Raw genomic sequence first — 21939 nt, forward strand, 5'->3', positions numbered from 1 at the left:
GAACTGAAAGAATATTTGGGAAATGGAACACATGTTCTCGCTCATCTCAATTTATCTGTAGTATTTCTATCTGTGATTCTTAATGGAGCTAGAAAATAAATAAGGATATATTAACTTGAGATAGTGTGCCGTAAATTGAAAACAGTTAATGGCTGACCATCCCAAGTCCAAACAAAAATCACTTTGGTTGAAAGGTATTTGGTAGACATAGATGCATTGATAATGAATGAATGCAGGTGACTCGAGGAGCATTTTTTAGATTTAGATTTAGAGATACAGCGCAGAAACAGGCCCTTCAACCCACCGGGTCCGCACCGCCCAGCGATCCCCGCACATTAACACTATCCTACACCCACTAGGGACAATTTGCCCAGCCAATTAACCTACAAACCTGTACGTCTTTGGAGTGTGGGAGGAAACCGAAGATCTCGGAGAAAACCCACGCAGGTCACGGGGAGAACGTACAAACTCCGTACAGTACAGCACCCGTAGTCAGGATCGAACCTGAGTCTCCGGCACTGCATTCGCTGTAAGGCAGCAACTCTACCGCTGCGCCACCGTGCCGCCCTGACATGTTTCTCTGGAGGGAGCTCTCAGATGCCAGGGACACTTTAAATAAATGCTCATTTTTAGTTCCTGTTTTAGTAGCATTTCATTTTACGTAAATGTCACAGGCATCTCTCTGGAATAGTTTTTAAGTATGTAATGGAGATGTCCTGATGCCACTGACTTGTTCAAGTGGTTCAGTTACAAGGAGAAAAAAAAGCTTTTTATTTGGGGAATTATTTTTGGAGTTGTATCTAACATTAGTTGAGCAACGGTAGAGTTGCTGCCTTGCAGCACGAGAGATCAGGGTTTGATTCTGACTACGGGTGCTGTCTATACTGAGTTTGTACATTCTTCCTGTGATCACGCAGGTTTTCTACGGGTACTCCGATTTCCTCCCACATTCCAAAGACGTTCAGGTTTGTAGGTTAGTTGGCTTTGGTAAAAAACATTTTTATTTATTTCGCTATCACGGTGTGGTTAGACAAACTGGGGTGAAGTGCCATCGTGCATCTTTCCTGTTCTGCACTTCACCTGTTTCTCTGCATACATGGCGGAAATCAACCTTTTGTCTGCAGAAGCAATGTGTTTTGACTTCAGATCGCTTGGTGCAAGTGAGGAAAAACCCCCAGAAAAAAAGGAAATATTCAGCATCTGCGAAGATAACCTTTTAATCTTTTTCAAGTACGCACATGAAGGCTGAGACATTGAGTCTCTTCTTACCATTATTTCCTACCTTATCCTGAGAATTCCATCATCTAAAGTATTTTTTCTTTGAGTGGGATGGAATGTTTTGTACACATGATATCAGAGAAGAGGCATCAACATTAAATTTTGCAAGAGCTCTTCATAGTTTAAGCTCTCCATCACAAGAACAAACTATTCCTTCCTCCCCATCCTACTTCTCAAAAATAGTTCACTTGCTATAAACATCAGGGTGCATGTGTTTACTCTGAAATAAATTAAAACTTCTCATTCTGATGACTCTTTACAAATCAAATTGTTCTGTCTCTTACATGCTGTGAGCTGTGGATGGGGTCAGGTTGAAAGAAGTAAACAGCGTTGGATGATACAAAGATTCGGACTGATTAGATGAGTTTTTTGGATTGTAAGGCTCGAGATCAGGATATAGATTGACAAAATACTACCAAGCCATGAATGGCTTGAACCATTCTATCTCAAAGCAAAAAATGTTTGCTTGTTTAAATTAAACATTATATATTTTGGATTTTAGAGATACAGTGAAACAGGCCCTTTGGCCCACCGAATCTGTGCCGACCAACGATCACCCCGTATACTAGCACTATCCTACGCACGAGGGACAATTTACAATTAACCAACAAACCTGTAGCTCTTTGGAGCATGGGCGGAAACCGGCGCACATGGAGAAAACCCACGCAGCCACAGGGAGAACATACAAACTCCGTACAGATAGCCCCCGTAGTCAGGAATTAACTCTGGTCTCTGGCGCTGTACGGCAACAACTCTACCGCTGCGCCACAAGTAAATACTGAGATTACCTGAGATTCATAAAGTTTCTCCCGCCTGTTAGCCACTTCATTGCGTATGATTGTTCCAATGTACTCAATAACCATTGTATGTTTCTCAATGTCTCGGGCAGCATACAAACCAAGACCCTGAGGGGAAAAATAGAGTGTGTTATTTGACATCTGTGATTTATCTCATTCTGAATTCATCAGACAGAATCTTTGGTCTTGAGTCACAACAATAATACAAATGGTAGCATTTAGAGTCATTATTTTTGAAATTATACTTTGAAGCATTATACTGATGTGCAGCTCTTAATTAACACTGGAGAATCAAATCTGGGCAGGTAACTTTATTATAAATGCACTGTGAGCCTTGCTCCAAACTTATGAGCATGGACCAATTTATGCTTTTTATCTTCTCAAAACAAAAGCAATTCCACACTGCATCACTCTATGATTCTATGACTCTATGACATCCTGAGAAAACATGGATAGGAGATGTTTCAGGTCGGGACCCTTCTTCATACTGATGATGTCTGAAGGAGGATCCGGACTCGAAAAGTTGTTTATCCATGTTCTTCAGGATGCTGCCTGATCCACTGAGTTACTTCAGCATTTTGTGTCTTTCCAAGTTGAGGAAATTAATGGAATGAAGACTGATAAATGCCCAGTGCTCAAGACTCTGTACCCAGGTGTGAAGGGTCCTGACCCTAAAGGAAACATTCCATGTTCTCCTGGGATGCTGCCTGTCCAGCTGAGTTACTCCAGCACTTTGTGTCTTCTAGTCTATACCCAAGAATAGTTAAGGAAGTGACACACAAAATAATGAATGAATTGGTGGTCATTATCTAAGTTTCTTAAGAGTTTGGATCTGTCCCTATGGAGTGAAGGGTCATTGATGTAGTGGTGATAGCTATCCCCACCATTCCAAGAGGGAGATCGAAACCAGAGAATTAAAAATTGAACAGTGTCATTGAAACTTACAGAATAATGAAAGGCATAGAGTGGACGTGGAAAGGATGTTTCCACTGGTGGGAGAGTCTAGGACCAGAGGCCTCAGAATTAAAGGGTGCTCTTTTAGAAAGGAGGTGAGGAGCAACTTCTTTAGTCAGAGGGTAATTAATCTGTGGAACATTGCCACCGAGGGCTGTGGAGGCCAAGTCAGTGGATACTTTTAAGGCAGAGAGGGACATATTCTTGATTAGAACAGGTACCAAGGGTTATGGGGAGAAGGCAGGAAAGTGAGACTAGGAGGCAGAGATCAGCCATGATTGAAAGGCGGAGTAGACTCGATGGTCCGAATGGCCTAATTCTACTCCTATAGCTTGTGATACTGAAAATGCAGAAGCAGGAAACTCAAAGGACTTAGCAGAAAACAGATTTCCCAATTAATATCCACCACACAAAAGCTGATTTTGTGAAAACTTGTTACATTTACAAAATATTAAACATTTTAGGATACATCTCTAATAACATTTCCCATTAAGAAGGAACCATACCTTATCATTATCAACTTTTGCGTTGCGCATCGTTCCAATACACAACTAGAATCATAATTTTAGCAATAGACAATAGACAATAGGTGCAGGAGTAGGCCATTCAGCCCTTCGAGCCAGCACCGCCATTCAATGCGATCATGGCTGATCACTCTCAATCAGTACCCCGTTCCTGCCTTCTCCTCATACCCCCTCACTCCGCTATCCTTAAGAGCTCTATCCAGCTCTCTCTTGAAAGCATCCAACGAACTGGCCTCCACTGCCTTCTGAGGCAGAGAATTCCACACCTTCACCACTCTCTGACTGAAAAAGTTCTTCCTCATCTCCGTTCTAAATGGCCTACCCCTTATTCTTAAACTGTGGCCCCTTGTTCTGGACTCAAATAGCTTTTTATATTAACCATAAAACAATTTAGCTTAGATTTATGGAACTGCAGATGCTGGTTTACAAAAAAAGACCCAAAGTACTGGAATAACTGAGTGGGGTCAGGCAGCATCTCTGGAGAACATGGATAGGCGATGTTTCAGGTTGTGATCCTTCTTCAGAGATGCTGCCTGACCCACTCAGTTACTCCAGAACCTAGTCTTTAAACAATGTAGCTCAATCAATTTATTTAATAATATACTGACCTGGATCCGAGAACGGGCCAAGTACACATTAATTTTCCATTCGATCTTCATTTTACGATACTGAGACGATTTGGAATGAACGAATTGCTTGCTATAAGGTGCATTCAGCTCTCCTGTGACTGTGCTCTGAAAAGACTTGGAAGTACTGGTGCTGTTCAGCGTATGTGGCCTAGCACGATTTGGCACCAAGTAACGAGAAAAGAAGGAGAAAAAGAAACAAATTCTGAAGTTCCTTTTGATCAATGGGAATAAAAATAAGTAAACCGTTAGAAATATTTTTATTCTTGTCAGATGGGAAGGGAAACTGCACACAAAATGGACTAAGCTGAGTAATTTAATAACCATGTACATAATTATGATGAGGTACACAACTAATTTTCTGGCAACTGATGGTCCAGCACCTCCTTTGATCGGGACAGAATTACAAGAGTGCATTTGAAATTTCCCCCCGGAAATCCCCCTGAAAACCTGATGTTTGGCTGGGTTAGACAGCCGATCTCGACCTCATCGGGATTTCTGTGGCCAGACAATGCAATTTGCCAACAGCACCACCACTTGGCAGTATGGGCATTTGGAAGTCCACCGAAAATGTGGCGCCTAGGCCGGGTGGGGCCGCCAATCTCGACAAGGGTTCGTGTTTCTGCCTGGAAAACAGCGCCTCGGCCCCGCGCCGGTCTGACCCACATCAGGACTTCCGAGAGCAACTTATTAACCAGCGCCGGGGGCAGTCCATGCAAGAAATGCAAGTTTTGCTGTGAATTTAAATTTATATTTAATATTTGTTTTATTTTTTGCTGGCAGTCCATGGTGCTTGAGACATGGGAGGGGTATAATTAGTGGGTCAGAGGTCATAGAGTGTTACAGTGTGGAAACTGGCCCAACTTGCCCACACCGGCCAACATGTCCCAGCTACACTAGTCCCACCTGCCTGCATTTGGTCCATATCCATCCAAACTTGTCCTATCCATGTACCTGTCTGTTTCTAACTGTTTCGGTGTGTTGTTGTTTCATCAATATGTGACCTCCGTTGGTCCTGCAAAACCGATAGTCCGCCAAGGCTTTGGATCCACGGATGCTGGAAAATTGGTGGTGTACCAGTACTATACTTTAAGCAGAAGGGGCGCAATAGGCAACTAGAAATTATAAACACATTATAGTTTGTCTCTTCAGGTATATTTTATTGAGGGAGAATAGGGACTATTTCAAATATCTGTCGTTTTCCCCTAATTTTTCCTTCTCCTCATTCCCAATACAAATCATGTGATTGGACATTCCCAAGTACAGGAGAACAAGGCAAGAATTGGGGTGGCATAGCAGCTCAGCAACAGAGTTGCTGCCTTACAACGCCAGCGACCCTGATCCTGACTACAGATGTTGTCTGTATGGAGTTTGTACGTTCTCCCTGTAACCACGTGGGTTTTCTCCGGGTGCTCTAGTTTCCTCCACCATACAAGTTTGTATGATTTGTAAGTTGTAAAATTCTCCCTAGTGTGTAGGATAGTGCTAGCGCATGGGGTGATCGCTGGTCGGCACGGACCCGATGGGCCGAAGGGCCTGTTTCCGCGCTGTATCTCACAGGAAAGTCTAAATTATACTCCAGTTCACAGTGGCACAAAGTGTCAAGGAAAGTTGTGGAAGTACACGAGGTATAGGTGGCAATTTATGGCAACGTACGAGAGGGTCTAAACGATCAGACGTACTTTTCTGTTGCACCCCATCATGAATGACATGGCACAGCAGAGCAAGCAATGCAACCTCGAACCCTGGACTGTACTATGTGAAGTTGAAAATAAAAATACCTTAACACAAACCTCTTGACATGGGTACTCATCTTGGGCTCAGATCGGGCACTGCCTGAAGGATTTATTGCAAGCGGAAGTTCCATCAGAGGATTGCGGCCGTAGCGAAATGTGTAGTTTTCGCAGTTCTCCACTCCAGGCAGCTACGATACAACAATCCAAAAATCAACTCTGGGTTGCATTCATTTAACCAATTCCCTTTCAAAATGCGTCGCTGATGACTTTTTGTAATGAATCACAAAAAAATCTCTAGAAGCATGCTTCAGAATAATCGTGGGGATTGAATTTGGGCTTTCATGCTCTAAATGGCAACAAGATAAAGCTAGACAGAAGGAACTGCAGAATTGGAAATTTTTAGTTCACTGCAAACACCCCCCCCCCCCCTCCAAACCAACCCCTCCTATTCTTCCCACACCCCGTTTTCACCCCCCCCCCCCATTCCCTGTGCCCCACCTGGACTTGCACCCATTGCGCTTCTCCCCTTCCACCTACATTCCTTCCCCAACTCACAACTCTTCAATCCATTTAGTCTTGCATCTTCTATCTTTTCATTTCTGGTCTTTGTTCACCAATCTGCCGATCAAAACCCTCCTCACATGTATCCAAAACCTGCCAAGTTTTGTTCTGCCCCTCCTCTCTTCTAGCCAAAGATACTGGAGGAGCAAGGTGAACCACTCCGTCGAAATCGCCTATACTGAAGTGCAGTACGCAAAGGAGCGTAACGTCCTCCATTTTAGTAGGCAAAACCCAACGTTCGCTATGCCTCTCGGAGTGTAATCAGTGTTGTGGGGGAACAGTCTGAAGAAGGGTCTCGACCCGAAACGTCACCCATTCCTTCTCTCCCGAGATGCTGCCTGACCTGCTGAGTTACTCCAGCATTTTGTGAATAAATCGATTTGTACCAGCATCTGCAGTTATTTTCTTATACTACTTGTGGGGGAACAGTATGTGTGATGATACCATTAAAATGCAGAATATATCTCATCTATCAATTCACAGATTTTTGTTATTTTTCTTTTTAAATGTTTCTGCAAGTTTCTGCCTACTAAAATGGCGCCATGACATACTACGGTTTTTTGGGTCGAGTGGTCTATCTTGCTCTGCTCTATTATATTTGCTTCCAGCTTTCTTCCCCTCCTCCCTCCAATCAGTCTGAAGAAGGGTTCCAAACTAGAAATGCTGCCTGACCCGCTTAGTTATTCCAGCACTTTCTGTCTTTTTTATAAACTAGCAGCTGCAGTTCCTTGTTTCTACATCTCAATATGCATGCTGTTGGGTTATAAGCTACCCAATCGGAATATGAGATGCTGTTCCTCCAGTTTGCGCTTGGTCACACTCTGGCAATGTAGGAAGCTCAGGATGGAAAGGTCAGTATGGGAATGGGTTAGGAGGCTAGTTTCATGCATCCAGCACGGCAGACTGAGTGTAACCCATGATCAGTGCTGGGGTCTGAGAGAGGACGTCAGGTTGGTTTGGTTATCCTTCCAATGTACTTGCAGAAACAACAATAGTGTTGATATTTCTCCAATGTTTGGAGGTGCCTGTTGCAGGTAGTCCAAATCTCAGAAACAGAAAGGAGGGCTGGGATCACAATGGTCTGTAAGGCCTTGTGCATTGGGCAACATCTGAGGTCTTGATCTCCATATACCTCTTTCCTTCTTTAAGGAAAGGCTGTGCTGTTGCATTGAAAGCAGTGTTAAGAGGTGGCTTTCAAGAAATTGGGAGTGGCTCAAGTTTTCCTTTGTACTACAGAATCAGCTGCATGTTGTGGCCAAGCCTCTTCAAGAGTACAAGAGTAACCGTTTGTCAACATCTCTATATTTAAATATGTTTTAGCATAGAACATGGAAAAATCCATTTCTTACATTTGATAAAATGACAGATCAAACATGGAAAATGGGAAGAAGGTGCATTCTCCAGCTTTTAATATTTTGAACACCAATCTTGCATTGTAAAGTCCACATACCGATTCGGCTATCCTTGTAACTGCAGACACAGTCAAGCCAAAGAGGTCATCTCCCCGAAGGTAGACTGGAAAGAGTTTCAGCATATTTGCATCTTTGCGGAGACGTGCTATGGGCTCCAGAAGCTTTTGCCACACCCCTGAAAGAGAAAAGTGCAAGTTCCATTGTATAAATAGACTTTATATGGCATCTTTATTTCCGCATTCATTGTTGTCAAGTTAAGCTTGTCGTGCTATTTAAATCCATGCTTGAATCCAAATTATTTTGCCCTACAACACATTTGGATCTTCTTTGTGTTTTTAAATAAGATATATCATGGTAAAGTTCAGCACTAAAGTGAACTGAGCATTGATGCGATTACTGATCTCATCACTTCCAGCTCTCTGCCCTCTAAAGCCTCCAACCTTATCGTTCCCCAGCCCCGTACGGCTCGATTTTACCTTCTCCCCAAAATCCACAAACAGAACTGTCCTGACAGACCCATTGTTTCTTCCTGTTTATGTCCCACCAAATTAATTTCCACCTACCTTGACTCCATCCAATCCCTCCCTATGTCCAAGGCACCTCACATGCTCTCAGTCTCCTCAATAACTTCAGTTTTCCAGGCCTTCACTCCCACATCTTTACCATGGATGTCCATTCACTCTACACCGTCCCCCACCAGGAGGGTCTTAAAGCCCTCTGTGCCTTCCTCGACCGCAGAACCAGCCAATCTCCATCTACCAATACTCTCCTCCGCCTAGCAGAGCTTTTTCTTACCCTCAACAACTTCTCCTTTGTCAGAGTGAGGCTCAGAGTAAATTGGAGGATCAGCACCTCATATTTCGCTTGGCTAGTTTACACCCCAGCGGTATGAACATTGACTTCTCTAACTTCAGATAGTCCCTCTTTCCCTCTCTATCCCCTCCCCCTTCCCAGTTCTCCCACTAGTCTTCTTGTCTCCGACTACATCCTATCTTTGTCCTGCTCCCTCCCTTGACATCAGTCTGAAGAAGGGTCTCGACCCGAAACATCACCCATTCTCTCCAGAGATGCTGCCTGACCTGCTATGTTCTCCCTGTGGGTTCCCACCGGGCGCATTATTTTCCTCCCACATCCCAAAGACTTAAAGGTGGTTGATTAATGGGTCTCTATAAATTGCCCCTTGGGTGTAGTAACTGAGTGGTGGTATCACAAAATGCTGGAATAACTCAGCAGGTCAGGTAGCATCTAGGAGAGAGGGAATGGGTGACATTTCGGGCGAGACCCTTCTTCAGACTGATGTCAGGGGGGTGGGACAAAGAGAAAAAAAACTGAGTGGTGGAATATTTTGTTTTGGAGGTGAGGGGGAAATAGAGGAGTTGGGGTAAATAAAAATGTATAAACTTTAGGATGAACGTAAATGGATTATTGATGGCCAGCAAAGACTCGGTGGGCCGAAGAGACTGTTTCTGTGCTGTTTCTCTGTGACTGCACACAATATGATCAGTCTTGTGAATTGCTCAGCCTATCCAATTCCAGAAGTCAACATTCCATAGAATAAGACGCCCTTCAGCTAGGTATAATGTTATTGAAATCTAAAAATGTAGCTTCTTAGGAGCATGCTTAAAGTATCTTTCAATCTGAAGCTGCATACAATGGACTGTTTTTCAATCAAAATAAGTCCCGGATTGATGCGCAGAAAAATAATGTTTCTATCTCTTGATAAATAAAAACCTCTACTGCATAATGATATCTACTGTATTGAAATGCCATTAAAAAAACTAAACATGATTCTATTTATATGGATCGATTGTAATCATGTTTTTGTCTTTCTGCTGCTGACTGGTTAGGTTTTCAATGTACCTTGGTACACGTGTCAATAAACTAAATTGAAATTAGTGCAGTTGTTGTTTTTTAGTTTAATATATTGTAAATCTGGTGAGATATACTTGGGTTCCTATTCAAATCTAGACTTAGAAATCAGTATAATTGCACGTTTGACCAGTATGTCAAACTATACTAAATTTACTAGTTTGGATCTAGTATGATAGGATTGACACCACAGTGTTTTTTCTTACCTTTTGGAGAGCTTCCCGTTAAGACCAGATCCTCATGACCTTGCTCAATGACTCTAACCACAAATTCTGGAGCACTGTCTTTTTCTTCAATGGAACACAGATACCGACTGCGTTTGTTGGAGTAACGCGTGCTCCAGTAAAACCGGCTTGCTTCATAGCCAACCGGATAGAGTGCTACTGAACTGTGGAAAGAATGCATCTGTTGCGGAAGGAGCTGACCGATGGCATGGAAAATTAATCCTCCAACTCGAAATGTGTGGTTGCGTTCCCCTCGTTGTACAATGCTGGCCACTTGCTTCACTTCATCCCGTTGCACATAAACCCTCCTAAAGACGGCAAAATATGTCAACTCCTGCTCGTGAGGTCCCTTTGGTTTGTGTAATGAGCAGAGCATGGTCTTGTCTTTGAAAAACATGCATTGAGCTTTACTGGCACAGGTGAAGTGATAAATGTTGGTGCATCTTATCCGATGACATGTACCAGTAGCTCCCATTTTATGACAGAAAACACATTTCATAGAAAGGCCTCTCCTCAAAGCCAACTCCACGTTAATCAAGCCACCAGCTTGGGTTTCATATACTTCTGTGGACCAGAGGGCACAGTTTAAATGGATCCAGAGATCCAGATCAAGGTTCAGGAGTCTTGCTGCCCCATCAGTTATTCCATCACCTTCTTCATGACATAAGCAACATCTTCTATAATCACGCGGCATAGGTTCAGGCCTTAATGATGTCCCGAGTTTGTTTAGAAGTTCATCTATCTCCTGTTCAGACACTAGCTTTAAATGGTCCTTAGGAATGACTATCTGAATTCTCCACTTTTTCCACTTCATCCCTTTCCACCTTTTAATGGAACGATTTCCATCCAAACCTCCATGCAATGATCTTGGCCTAGGTTTCAGCTTCACCATCACCTTGAGATCTTCTGGATCTTGTTTGAACATTTGCAGGTTGGCTGGAGGGAAATAAACACCAGGATTTGATGGAGAGACTGCATTCTCTTGAATCCGTGGAAGGCGATGGACATCTAAAGGGGAGGTGTTGTTGTTGTAATGATGGAATGTGTTTCGCGCCACATCCTTGAGTTGCTGCTCTGCCATAATAGATGGAACTGCCTGCTGGTTTAAAATAGACAATTGAATTTAAAGATAATTTATTCCAACTAGGGTCAAGTAAAAGCAATAGTCAATCTTCCACAAGATATGTGCAAACTACTTTGAGGAAGAGCAGATTTAAAAACTATATAATTGAACACATGGGTAAAAACTTAAGACTAAACAACCTGAATGAGAACAATAAATTACATTGGATGACAATAATTTCCCTTCTCGGTATTTTCACTTAGGTTGCATTTATCCCAGACATCCAAGACATTTACAGAAATATAATGAAAGATAAACAAGAAATCTACTAGTAATAGTCATGTTGGCACAAACACAGTCACAAGCTCACAGTGATGCAGCAACCAGAAGACAAACCAATGCCTCTACTTTCTGAGGAGATTGTCTTCATGACTTTTGCAAACTTCCACAGATGCACCCTAGAAAGCATAGTGGTGCGTTGTGTCGCAGCTTGGTTTGGGAACTTGCAAGAAATTGCAGAGAGTTGTAGATGTAGCCCACACAGACCATATTTCCCACCATTGACTCCATCTACACCTCACGTTGCCTCGGAAAAGTAGCAAACATAATCAAAGACTTGACCATTCCTTCTTCTTCCTGGTCCTGTCTGATAGAGGTAAAGCTGGAAAGCACGCACCAGCAGGCTCAGGAACAGTTTATTCTCCCCTGTTATGAGGATTTTGAATGGTCTATCCATAAACTAAGGTAGTTTAATTCACCTCTACCCCACTGCGAACATTTGATTTTGTCTATGGAACGGATGCACTACACTGCCGAGAACTATATTCTGCACTCTGTATCTTCCTGTGTGTTCAACCAATTGTCCTTGACTTTGACTTGATTGTATTTATGTATAGTATTAGATGATAGGAGCTCCGGCAGCGGCAGCGTGCTAGCCCGCCCCGGATCGCGGGGCTTGGGTCGCGGACATTTCACCGTCCGGCGCGGCCTAAGATAGGCCGCGGGATATTTCTCTGCTGGGCGGGGGCTTCAATGTCGGGAGCCACGACCGCCCCGACGTGCAGCAACAGCGGCAGCAGCAGCGTGTTCGCTCGCCCCGGATCGGACTTATGATCGGCGGAGCCGGCCGTCTTCGGAGGCTGCGGGAGCGGCTGCGACTCGCCTTAGGCTCGGCCCGCTGCGGACCGTCCGGCGCGGCCTGCAACCACAACAACCTGACCGCGGGAGAGGACAGCAGGAGAAGGGAAAAGACATTGTGGCCTTCCATCACAGTGAGGAGAGGACTGGAGGAGACTCACTGTGATGGATGTTTTCTTGATGGATGTTTCTTTTGGGGGTTGTGTAATTTTAATGCCTATTTTGATGCTTTTGTTGTTGGACTGTGGGTGACTGAATTTCGTCCAATTTGGATGACAATAAAGCTATCTTGAATCTTTACACCACTCCATATCAGTGACACCACGGTGGAGGTAGTCAGTAGCACTAAGTTCCTGGGGGTGCAGATCACAGACAGTCTGACCTGGTCCCCAAACACTGCATTTCTAGTCAAGCGAGCCCAGTAGCGTTTGCACTTTCTGCGCCGGATGAGGAGCACACCTTCCCCATCCCATCCTCACCACTTTCTACAGAGGTGCCATAGAGAGCATACTGACCAACTGCATCTCTGTCTGGTCTGGGGACGGCAAAGCCTCAGGCTGGAAGTCCGTGTAGAGTGGTGAGGACGGCCGAGAAAATCATCGGGACTTCACTTTCTTCCATCCAGGACATTGCACACAAACGCAGCTTGTCCAAGGCCAAAAATATCATTAAAGACCCCACCCATCTCCATCATCGACTGTTCACCCTGCTGCCCTCTGGTCAAAGGCACTGCAGCATATGGAGCAGAACAGCCAGGTTCTGCGATAGCTTCTTCCCCCGAGCCATCACTCTTGAATTCACAATGATCCGCCGCTATTATTTTATGTGCGAGTTACTTATTTATTTATTTTTCTTTAATCAATCTTTATTATTTGGTGTTACATTGTGTAGCCAGGTGTATAGTTTTGAATGACAATAAAGTTATATTCATTCATTCATTCATTCAAAGTAAAGCTTTTCACTGCACCTCGACAATAATAAACCTAAACCTAAAGTAAATTTTACATTGATCCAAACTCTGGACTCCAGGTTTTTATACATTTTTTCTACCCTCCTGAATTTGAAATGCTATTCATTGAATTTCGCTGCACTGTAAGGCTGTGTTTGATCTCAAGGAAACTCTCTTAATTCCATTCCCCTGTAACCTAATCTCTTTAATATGCCCATCAACACAACATTGATTCTCTTAAACGCATCTACACCTAGGGCAATCAATAGTAGCCAACTAATCTACCAACCATCACTCCTTTGGAATTTGGAAGGAGACCAAAAGATCCAGTTGAATGAAATGTCTGCCACTTAAATCTCAACTGAGTCAAAATCACATCAAAATAGCCTAAACCATTATATGATAAACAGAATTATCTTTTCAAAAATGTACATGACGTTAAATAAAATTATTCTATCATCTGCCAGTGAAATTCAATGAAAGTAAATATAACTGTTCATGGATAGGTGACATTTTGGGTCAGGATCCTTCTCAGAACTTTGTCTTTTTGTGTAAACCAGCATCTGCAATTCCTTGTTTTTTTATATACACTCTTCAAGATTCTCCACTATGAAAGTTGATCTTGTACTATAAAGCATTTCAATACGTACGTTCTAAAACTAATTTTTGTCATATTTGACCCATTACTTTATTCAGATTTATTCAAATAAATTCACTTAAAATAAATATTACAGTATTTTAATATTAAAAGGCATCGATTCTGAAATACATGGTGAAAATTCAAAGGTTGCCATCTGAATATGTGTACTTATAAAAGCTTAAAATAACATTTGAAAACACTTATTCTGGAAACATTTTCTATTGATTACCTTTGAATCTGGAGTTTTTGCTTGTGTGGCCATTGCATACTGCACAAAGCAACTATTGCTGCAAAAAACAATATCAGTCTCTGTTTTGGCTATTCCATCTCTTGAGTCCTGAGGGAAGGAATAAAAGGTTTATGATAGTGTTTTGACAGAAATATGTATAAATGTTCCCTCAAGAATTACAAAAACGAGAATTCATGTCAAAATAAAATCAATCAAAACTGTAATCACTATTTGGCAAGCAGGCTTTGGCACTGTACAGAATTATTACATTTATGTACTCTAAATGACGTAAAGTACTATTGAGCTGTAACACTCTTACATGCATTGCAAATTGGCTCACAGGAGATACATAGGAAAGTACCACTATTTATAAAGCTGACAGAATGCTAAACTGTTTCATTGGAAAAGGTCTTTATGCCCCACTTACAATTATGTGGTGTAAGTTTGGTACTTTATTTTAGGTTAAAAAGTAATCAGCCAAACCAAATATAGATTAGCTCACTTCAACAATTATGTGGTTACTTTAACCACAGAAGGTGGCACAATGGCACAGCGGTAGAGTTGCTGCCTTACATCACCAGAGACATGGGTTTGATCCTGACCACGGGTGCGGTCTGCACAGAGTTTGTACGTTCTCTCTGTGACCATGTGGGTTTTTGCCGGGTGCTCAGGTTTCCTCTCACATTCCAAAGATGTGCAGGTTCATATGTTAATTGGTTCTGTAAACTGTCCCTAGTGTATAGAACTGTGTACAGGGATCGCTGGTCGACATGGACTCGGCAAGATGAAAGGCCTATTTCCACTAATCATTGTGGACGGGATAGGCTCTAGGGCTTATTTCCATGCGGTATGCCTCTGTGGCTTTTGCTCAAAGACATCAACTTCTGGGAAGTTTTATTGTGTATGTTGATTTGATTTTAAAAAGATATATAGTAAAGAGCAAATGATCTTAATAAGGCATAGCAACACTCAAACGAATACAAAGATCAATGAAGTATTTAGTCCTGCCAACAGGTTTCAATGCTTGAATGTATTATTAACATACATGATCATATTGTCCCATTGAGAAAAAGCCACACTATTTAATATGTTGTCAGATAATTAACTATACTTTAAAGCCCATCAATCACTTTCAGTTTGCATTTTTTAAACATGGATCAGTAGAATACCGTGAGAGGCCCTTTGGCCTATCATGTCTGTACTGACTAATGATACCAATCTAAAGTAATCCTATCTGCCTCCATGTCATCCCTCTCTTTTTTCTGCCTGTCGTATAGGCAGTGTCACAGAGCCTATATGACAGACACAACTCATTCATGTCAAACTGTTTAACCAAGCTGTTTGCCCTTGCTTGCGCCTGGCCCACACTGCTCTAAACCTTTTCTATCCAGTGTTTCTTAAATATCAAAATTGTACCCACCTCCATCACTTCCGATGACAACTTGCTCCATGCATTCTGTGAGAAAACAAGTTGCCCCTCATATTTCTCCTTTCACCTTGAACTTATGCCCTCTATTTTTAGACTTATTTAGCCTGGGGAAAAGATCGGCTATTCTTATCATATCATATATATACAGCGCGGAAACAGGCCTTTTCGGCCCACCAAGTCCGCGCCGCCCAGCGATCCCCGTACATTAACACTATCCTACACCCACTAGGGACAATTTTTACATTTACCCAGCCAATTAACCTACATACCTTCTATTTCTTACCCCTCATTATTTCATAAACTTTTACAAGGTCACCCCTTGGCTTAGGGGGAATTGATCCTAGTGGTTGAATGACACAAAAATATCGAGTAACTCAGCGGGTCAGGCAGCACCTCTGGAGAAAAGGAATAGATGATGTTTTGGGTCGAGACCCTTATTCAGACTGGGAGACATGGGAAAGGGAAACGAGAGATATAGACGGTGATATAGAGGTATAGAACAAATGGATGAAAGATATGCAAAAAGCAACGATGATCAAGGAAAGGTGGAGCACACAATGGTCCATTGTTGGCAGTGGGATAGGTGACAATGATTATTACAAACAGTGATACTCAACAGGACTACAGTGAAACTAGTATGACGACTAGTGGGGGAGGAACGGAGGGAGAGGGGATGCAAGGGTTACTTGAAGTTAGAGAAATCAAAATATTCATACTGCTGGGTTCTAAACTGCCCAAGCAAAATATGAGGTGCTGTTCCTCCAATTTGCGTTTGGCTTCACTCTGACAATGGAGGCGGCCCAGGACAGAAAGGTCAGTATGGAAATGGGAAAGGAAGTTAAAGTGCTTGGCAACCGGTGGATCACATAGACCAGCGGGACTGAGCGAAGGTGTTCAGCGAAACAATCTCCCAATCTGCGCTTGGTCTCACCGATATATAGTCCACACCTGGAACAGCGGATACAATAGGTGAAGTTGGAGGAGGTGCAAGTGAACCTCTGCCTCACCTGAAAGGACTGTCGGGTCCCCGGACAGCGTCGAGGGAGGAGGTATAGGGACAGGTGTTGCATCTCCTGTGGTTGCAGCAGGAAGGTGCCTGGGGAGGGGGTGGTTTCGGTGTAAAGGGATGAATTAATAAGGGAGTTGCGTAGGGAACGGTCTCTGTGGAAAGGGGTGGAGATGGGAGGATGTGACTAGTGGTGGGAACCCGCCGAAGATGACAAAAATGTCGGCTGATTATGTGTTGTATGCGATGGCTGACAGGGTGAAATGTGAGGACTAGAGGGGGACTCTGTCCCTGTTGTGACTAGGGGGAGGGGGAGCATGAGCGGAGTACCGAGGAAACACATATGAGGGCCTCATCTATGATAGAAGAGGGAACCCCCTCCCACCCCCCCGTTCCCTAAAGAATGAAGATATTTTGGAGGTCCTAGTATGGAACACCTCAGCTTGGTTGCAGATGCGGCATAGACAAAGTAATCGGGAGTAGCCTTTGCAGGTGAGAAGAAGTGTAGTCTAGATAATTGTGGGATTCAGTAGGCTTATTATAGATGTCAGTCAATAAAGGGGAGGGAGGTGTCCAAGTGAATTTGAGTGTAGGATGGAGATTGGTAGCGAAGTTAATGATGTCCATGAGTTCTGCATGGGTGCAGGAAGTAGCTCTGATGCAGTCGTCAATGTAGTAGAGATAGAGTTCGGGTTTAGGGCCAGTGTACGCCTGGAACAGGGATTGTTCGCCGTACCCTACAAAGAAGCAGGAATAGCTGGGGCCCATGCGAGTTCGAGGACCAGTTCCGTCAGGCAGAGGATAGTGTTAATGGAGGGAAATTGGCTGGTTCTGCAGTCGAGGACGAAATGGAAGACTTTAAAGCTTTCCTGGTGGGAGATGGAGCTGTCGAGTGACTGAACGTTCATAGTGAAGACGTGGGAATGGGGGCCTGGGAAACGAATGTCATTAAAGAGATAAAGGGTGTGTGAGGTATCTTGGACATTGGTAGGGAGGGATTGGACCAGGGTGGAAACAATGGAGTCGAGGTACGTGGAAATGAATTCAGTGGGACAGGAGCAGGCAGAAAAAATGGGTCTGACAGGGCAGGTGTGTTTATGGATTTTGGGGAGAAGGTAAAACCGGGCTGTACTTGGCTGGGGAACGATAAGGTTAGAGGCTGTGGAGGGCAGACAGCCAGAGATGATAAAATCGGAGATAGTCTGTGAAATGATGGCTCATCTGTGGGGTCGTGGTCTAGCGGTGAGTTGGAGGAGGTGTCCGAGAGTTGGCACCTGGCCTCAGAGTGGTAGATGTCAGCTTGCCAGACTATCACGGCGGCGGGTTTGATGACAATGTCAGGGTTGCTGCAGAGTGAGTGAAGGGCCGTGCATTCAGATGGGGGTGAGGTTAGAGTAGGTAAAGGGACTGGAAAAGTTGAGACAGTTGATGTCATGCCAACAGTTAGGAAATGAAAAGGTCTACAGAGGGAAGAATGCCGACACCCGTATGTCTGTTTATTTTTCTCCTCAGCTCTTTAGTTTTCCCATCTTCTAATCCTTTTGCCATCTAATTTAAATGAATATTCTTTAGTTATCATCCTTGTTCACCCAATCTGCACCTCTCATATTCTGCATAATTCATCCCTCCCCAATCTCCTTTGTATCAAAAATAACTTCCAGCCTTGTCAATCTTTTCTCGTTGCTATAATTCTCCAGTCCTCAAACAGCTCCACTGCAATTTCTCTCATGCTCTGAGGGTTGAAAACTTTGATCAATATCTGTCAATAGCTTTGCTATGTTATCCCATTATGTGCATACAGTCACTTAAGTGTTGTGTATCAATGTTATATTGTCATATTTTTTGAGCACAGCTTTATCCAAAAATACGTACTTTTATTCACCAAATATTGTTACTTCCCATTAATTAAAATTAATCCATTAATAGTGGAGCGTAAGACTAAAGTGTGTGTAGTAAGTCTGCAATAAATATGGCTTGTTGCATAAAATAACATACCTGCTTATTAAAGGGAAGATCTGTGAGTGTCTTCCGTACACCATTACCCAGCACTACAACATCACAGTGACGGCACCATTGGGGTTTTGCGTTGGTAGAGCTGTTCATGACTGTTCGATGATCTATTTTGAGCGGCACTGTGCCTAATGAGGGAAGACAATTGGATGAAAACAAAATAGCACAAGCCATCTCCCATGCATTTACCAACAATCTCTGAACTTCAGAGATCACTGAAAAACTGTCAGCCATTTAATCCAGAAAAGGATTGGAGGACTTTCCTGAACTGCACTGAACCTATCTCCCTAGTTGGTAAATTAGGTAAATCTAAGATATGACATTGTAGAACATTTCATTGTACATGAGATCCACATGACTGAAAATGGTTTCTTTTCTCCTCACCTTTTAATGGTCACCTTTTTCTTCATTTTCTAAAAGAGTAAAGTCATGCATTGTATGCATCAGTAAATATCTCAATATTTCTTAAACCGGTTTTCCCAGGGAGTTAACAAAACAAAGGAAATAATAGCACAATTGCTGTAAATCTAATATACAATTCCTAAATCGTTCAGCATGTGTAGAGATGGTCGGCATGGACTCGGTGGGCCAAAGGGCCCGGTTCCATTCTGTATCTCTAAATTAAAGTAAAACAGTAGTCTTACCAACAATATTAACTACACCATGAGATTAAACAAATAAATTTACCATGGTGAGGAATCATATATGGAAGGCTTGAAGGTCCAGCAGATCTCATAATCTTGACAGGGCCAGTAAACCCAGGGTGGGATGCTTGAACCATGTGTGGTGGTCTAGTTTCAAATGTTTGATTGAACTTGTATGGATTCATCAAAGGCATTGGTGATGGTTCAGGTCCACTGCTGACTTCATAACTGTTGGGAACTTTAAAACGCAGGAGATCAGCCACTGCTGCCACAACACCGTTGATGTCCTAATTTTGAAGAAATAATTTTATTAGATATTATCTGTATCTATTGTTAAATTTCTTGATGAGCAACGGATGCTTTTGCTAATTTCATCACTTAATGTCATTGAGGATCATTGGAACGAAAACGAAATCTGGTTCAAGATTTTAAAACAACTTTCATGGGTGAATGGGATGTTGAGGAAGTATCTTTACTTTGGGACCAGTATAAAGTTTACCGTTCAGACAGAAAACAGGAAATATGCAAAATATTAAATCAAATATATATACTACTAGCACTGCCTCACCTCAGCTGCAGTTGGTGTCAATGTAAGTGCTACAGACACAAAGCCAATTTTAGGTCCATTTTGGGACTGTGCAAATTGATTTTTAAAATACATGGATGAACCCATATTTCCAAAGGTCGGTTCCATCTTAACTTCACTCCGTCTAGCTTCTGAACCTGAAACCAGAACACAAAATCGTGTGAGAAGAATCTCGCTGCCCACATTACGCACAGCTATTTTGTTGAAATACAGACGGTGGGGGGGGAGGGAAGGGAAAAAAATGAAAAGGTTTAATGTAAATACTACTATGCAATAGAATTGTCACAACATCAAGGGTTTTAGAAACAGTCACATTTCAATGAAGTGATGTTAATATAGAACAGAATGTATTTACTGTTCAACTTGATTTCAAATTTAGATAAAGATAATAAAACTTCTAACATCCATTCTGTTAACTTCTGAAAGAACTGATCGCTCATATTGTCCTCAGTCAAAATCAAATGTAATCAAAGTAACTAGAGTAGCAACCAGATCCATCATAGAAGCACATGAGTCTGCTCCAAGAAGTAGAGCTCAGCATAAGTTCTGCACTAGATGCAAACAAACAACTTTCATTTGATTTTGTCCTTGCGTCTAAAGTCAGTATATTTTAAACAGGAATCTAATAATGTCACTTGATTTACATAACTAATATTTTCTGGAAAAAAATAGAGCATCACTCAAACAGTTTTCAAATAATCTACATTTCCACACACAATTTCATTTTCTTGTTTGGCTTCATCTGAAACCATTTATTTCGTAACATTTTAGATACTATAGATGAGCACAAATTCTCTCTTCCTCTTAAGGCTATCAATCAGTCTGAAGAAGGGTCTCGACCCGAAACGTCACCCATTCCTTCTCTCCCGAGATGCTGCCTGACCTGCTGAGTTACTCCAGCATTTTGTGAATAAATACCTTCGATTTGTACCAGCATCTGCAGTTATTTTCTTATATATATATAAACAGCTTGATATTTTCAGAGTTTCTTATAATTTTTGATGAAATAGCTCACAACAACATGATGATCTTTGTGTAAATTTCACCCAATATAGACATTTCAGAATCCAGAATCTAATTATCTGGGTACTTTCTATGCCAAGATTATGTGGCACGTGTGAGAATAGACTGGAGACTTACTGCTGCATGCATCTTGGCAGAATATTTTTTACCCACAATCTGCCTTAAAGGATTAAATTCACATACAGCTTATCATCTTAACACATTTTATGGATCAAATCAATCAAAACCACCACAGGAGCTAGTGGATGTAGTGTATCTAGACTTTCAGAAAGCCTTTGGTAAGGTCCCGCACGGGAGATTGGTGACTAAAATTAGAGCACATGGTATTGGGGGTAGGGTGTTGACATGGATAGAAAATTGGTTGGCAGACAGGAAGCAAAGAGTAGGAGTAAACGGGTCCTTTTCAGAATGGCAGGCAGTGGTGAGTGGAGTGCCGCAAGGCTCGGTGTTGGGGCCCCAACTGTTTACCATATATATTAATGATTTGGAAGAGGGAATTAGAAGCAACACTAGCAAGTTTGCAGATAACACAAAGCTGGGTGGCAGTGTAAACTGTGAAGAGGATGTTAGGAGGTTGCAGGGTGACCTGGACAGGTTGAGTGAGTGGGCAGATGCGTGGCAGATGCAGTATAATATAGATAAATGTGAGGTTATCCACTTTGGCAGCAAAAAAAAGGAGGCAGAATATTATCTCAATGGTGTTAGGTTAGGTAAGGGGGAGGTGCAGCGCGACCTGGCTGTCCTTGTACACCAGTCACTGAAAGTTGGTGTGCAGGTACAGCAGGCAGTGAAGAAAGCTAATGGCATGTTGGCCTTCATAACAAGAGGATTTCAGTATAGGAGTAAAGAGGTTCTTCTGCAGTTGTATAGGGCCCTGGTAAGACCACATCTGGAGTATTGTGTACAGTTTTGGTCTCCTAATTTGAGGAAGGACATCCTTGTAATTGAGGCAGTGCAGCATAGGTTCACGAGATTGATCCCTGGGATGGCGGGACTGTCATATGAGGAAAGATTGAAAAGACTAGGCTTGTATTCACTGGAGTTTAGAAGGATGAGAGGGGATCTTATAGAAACATAAAAAATTATAAAAGGACTGGACAAGCTAGATGCAGGAAAATGTTCCCAATGTTGGGCTAGTCCAGAACCAGGGGCCACAGTCTTAGAATAAAGGGGAGGCAATTTAAAACTGAGGTGAGAAGAAACTTTTTCACCCGGAGTTGTGAATTTGTGGAATTCTCTGCC

General features: G+C 42.6%; 1 protein-coding gene across 6 annotated transcripts in view; it reads right to left on the bottom strand.

Annotated features, from left to right (window-relative positions):
• The window catches only part of kmt2ca (lysine (K)-specific methyltransferase 2Ca), a 328698-nt gene that overhangs the window by 8199 nt on the left and 298560 nt on the right, over nucleotides 1-21939 (bottom strand). For 3 of the 6 annotated variants that reach the window (XM_078424460.1, XM_078424453.1, XM_078424469.1), the window contains 9 exons: nucleotides 19657-19811; nucleotides 19132-19375; nucleotides 18430-18572; nucleotides 14000-14107; nucleotides 9964-11080; nucleotides 7927-8063; nucleotides 5961-6103; nucleotides 4162-4393; nucleotides 2067-2183 (listed from right to left, as the gene is read on the bottom strand). In XM_078424460.1, the coding sequence (XP_078280586.1) occupies nucleotides 2067-2183; nucleotides 4162-4393; nucleotides 5961-6103; nucleotides 7927-8063; nucleotides 9964-11080; nucleotides 14000-14107; nucleotides 18430-18572; nucleotides 19132-19375; nucleotides 19657-19811 (2396 nt within the window). The remainder of the gene's footprint in view (nucleotides 1-2066; nucleotides 2184-4161; nucleotides 4394-5960; nucleotides 6104-7926; nucleotides 8064-9963; nucleotides 11081-13999; nucleotides 14108-18429; nucleotides 18573-19131; nucleotides 19376-19656; nucleotides 19812-21939) is intronic. The other 3 variants (XM_078424488.1, XM_078424479.1, XM_078424496.1) reach the window with 2 other exon arrangements.

Source organism: Rhinoraja longicauda, chromosome 2 (assembly GCF_053455715.1).
Source record: "Rhinoraja longicauda isolate Sanriku21f chromosome 2, sRhiLon1.1, whole genome shotgun sequence".
NCBI classification, from domain to species: Eukaryota; Metazoa; Chordata; class Chondrichthyes; order Rajiformes; family Arhynchobatidae; genus Rhinoraja; species Rhinoraja longicauda.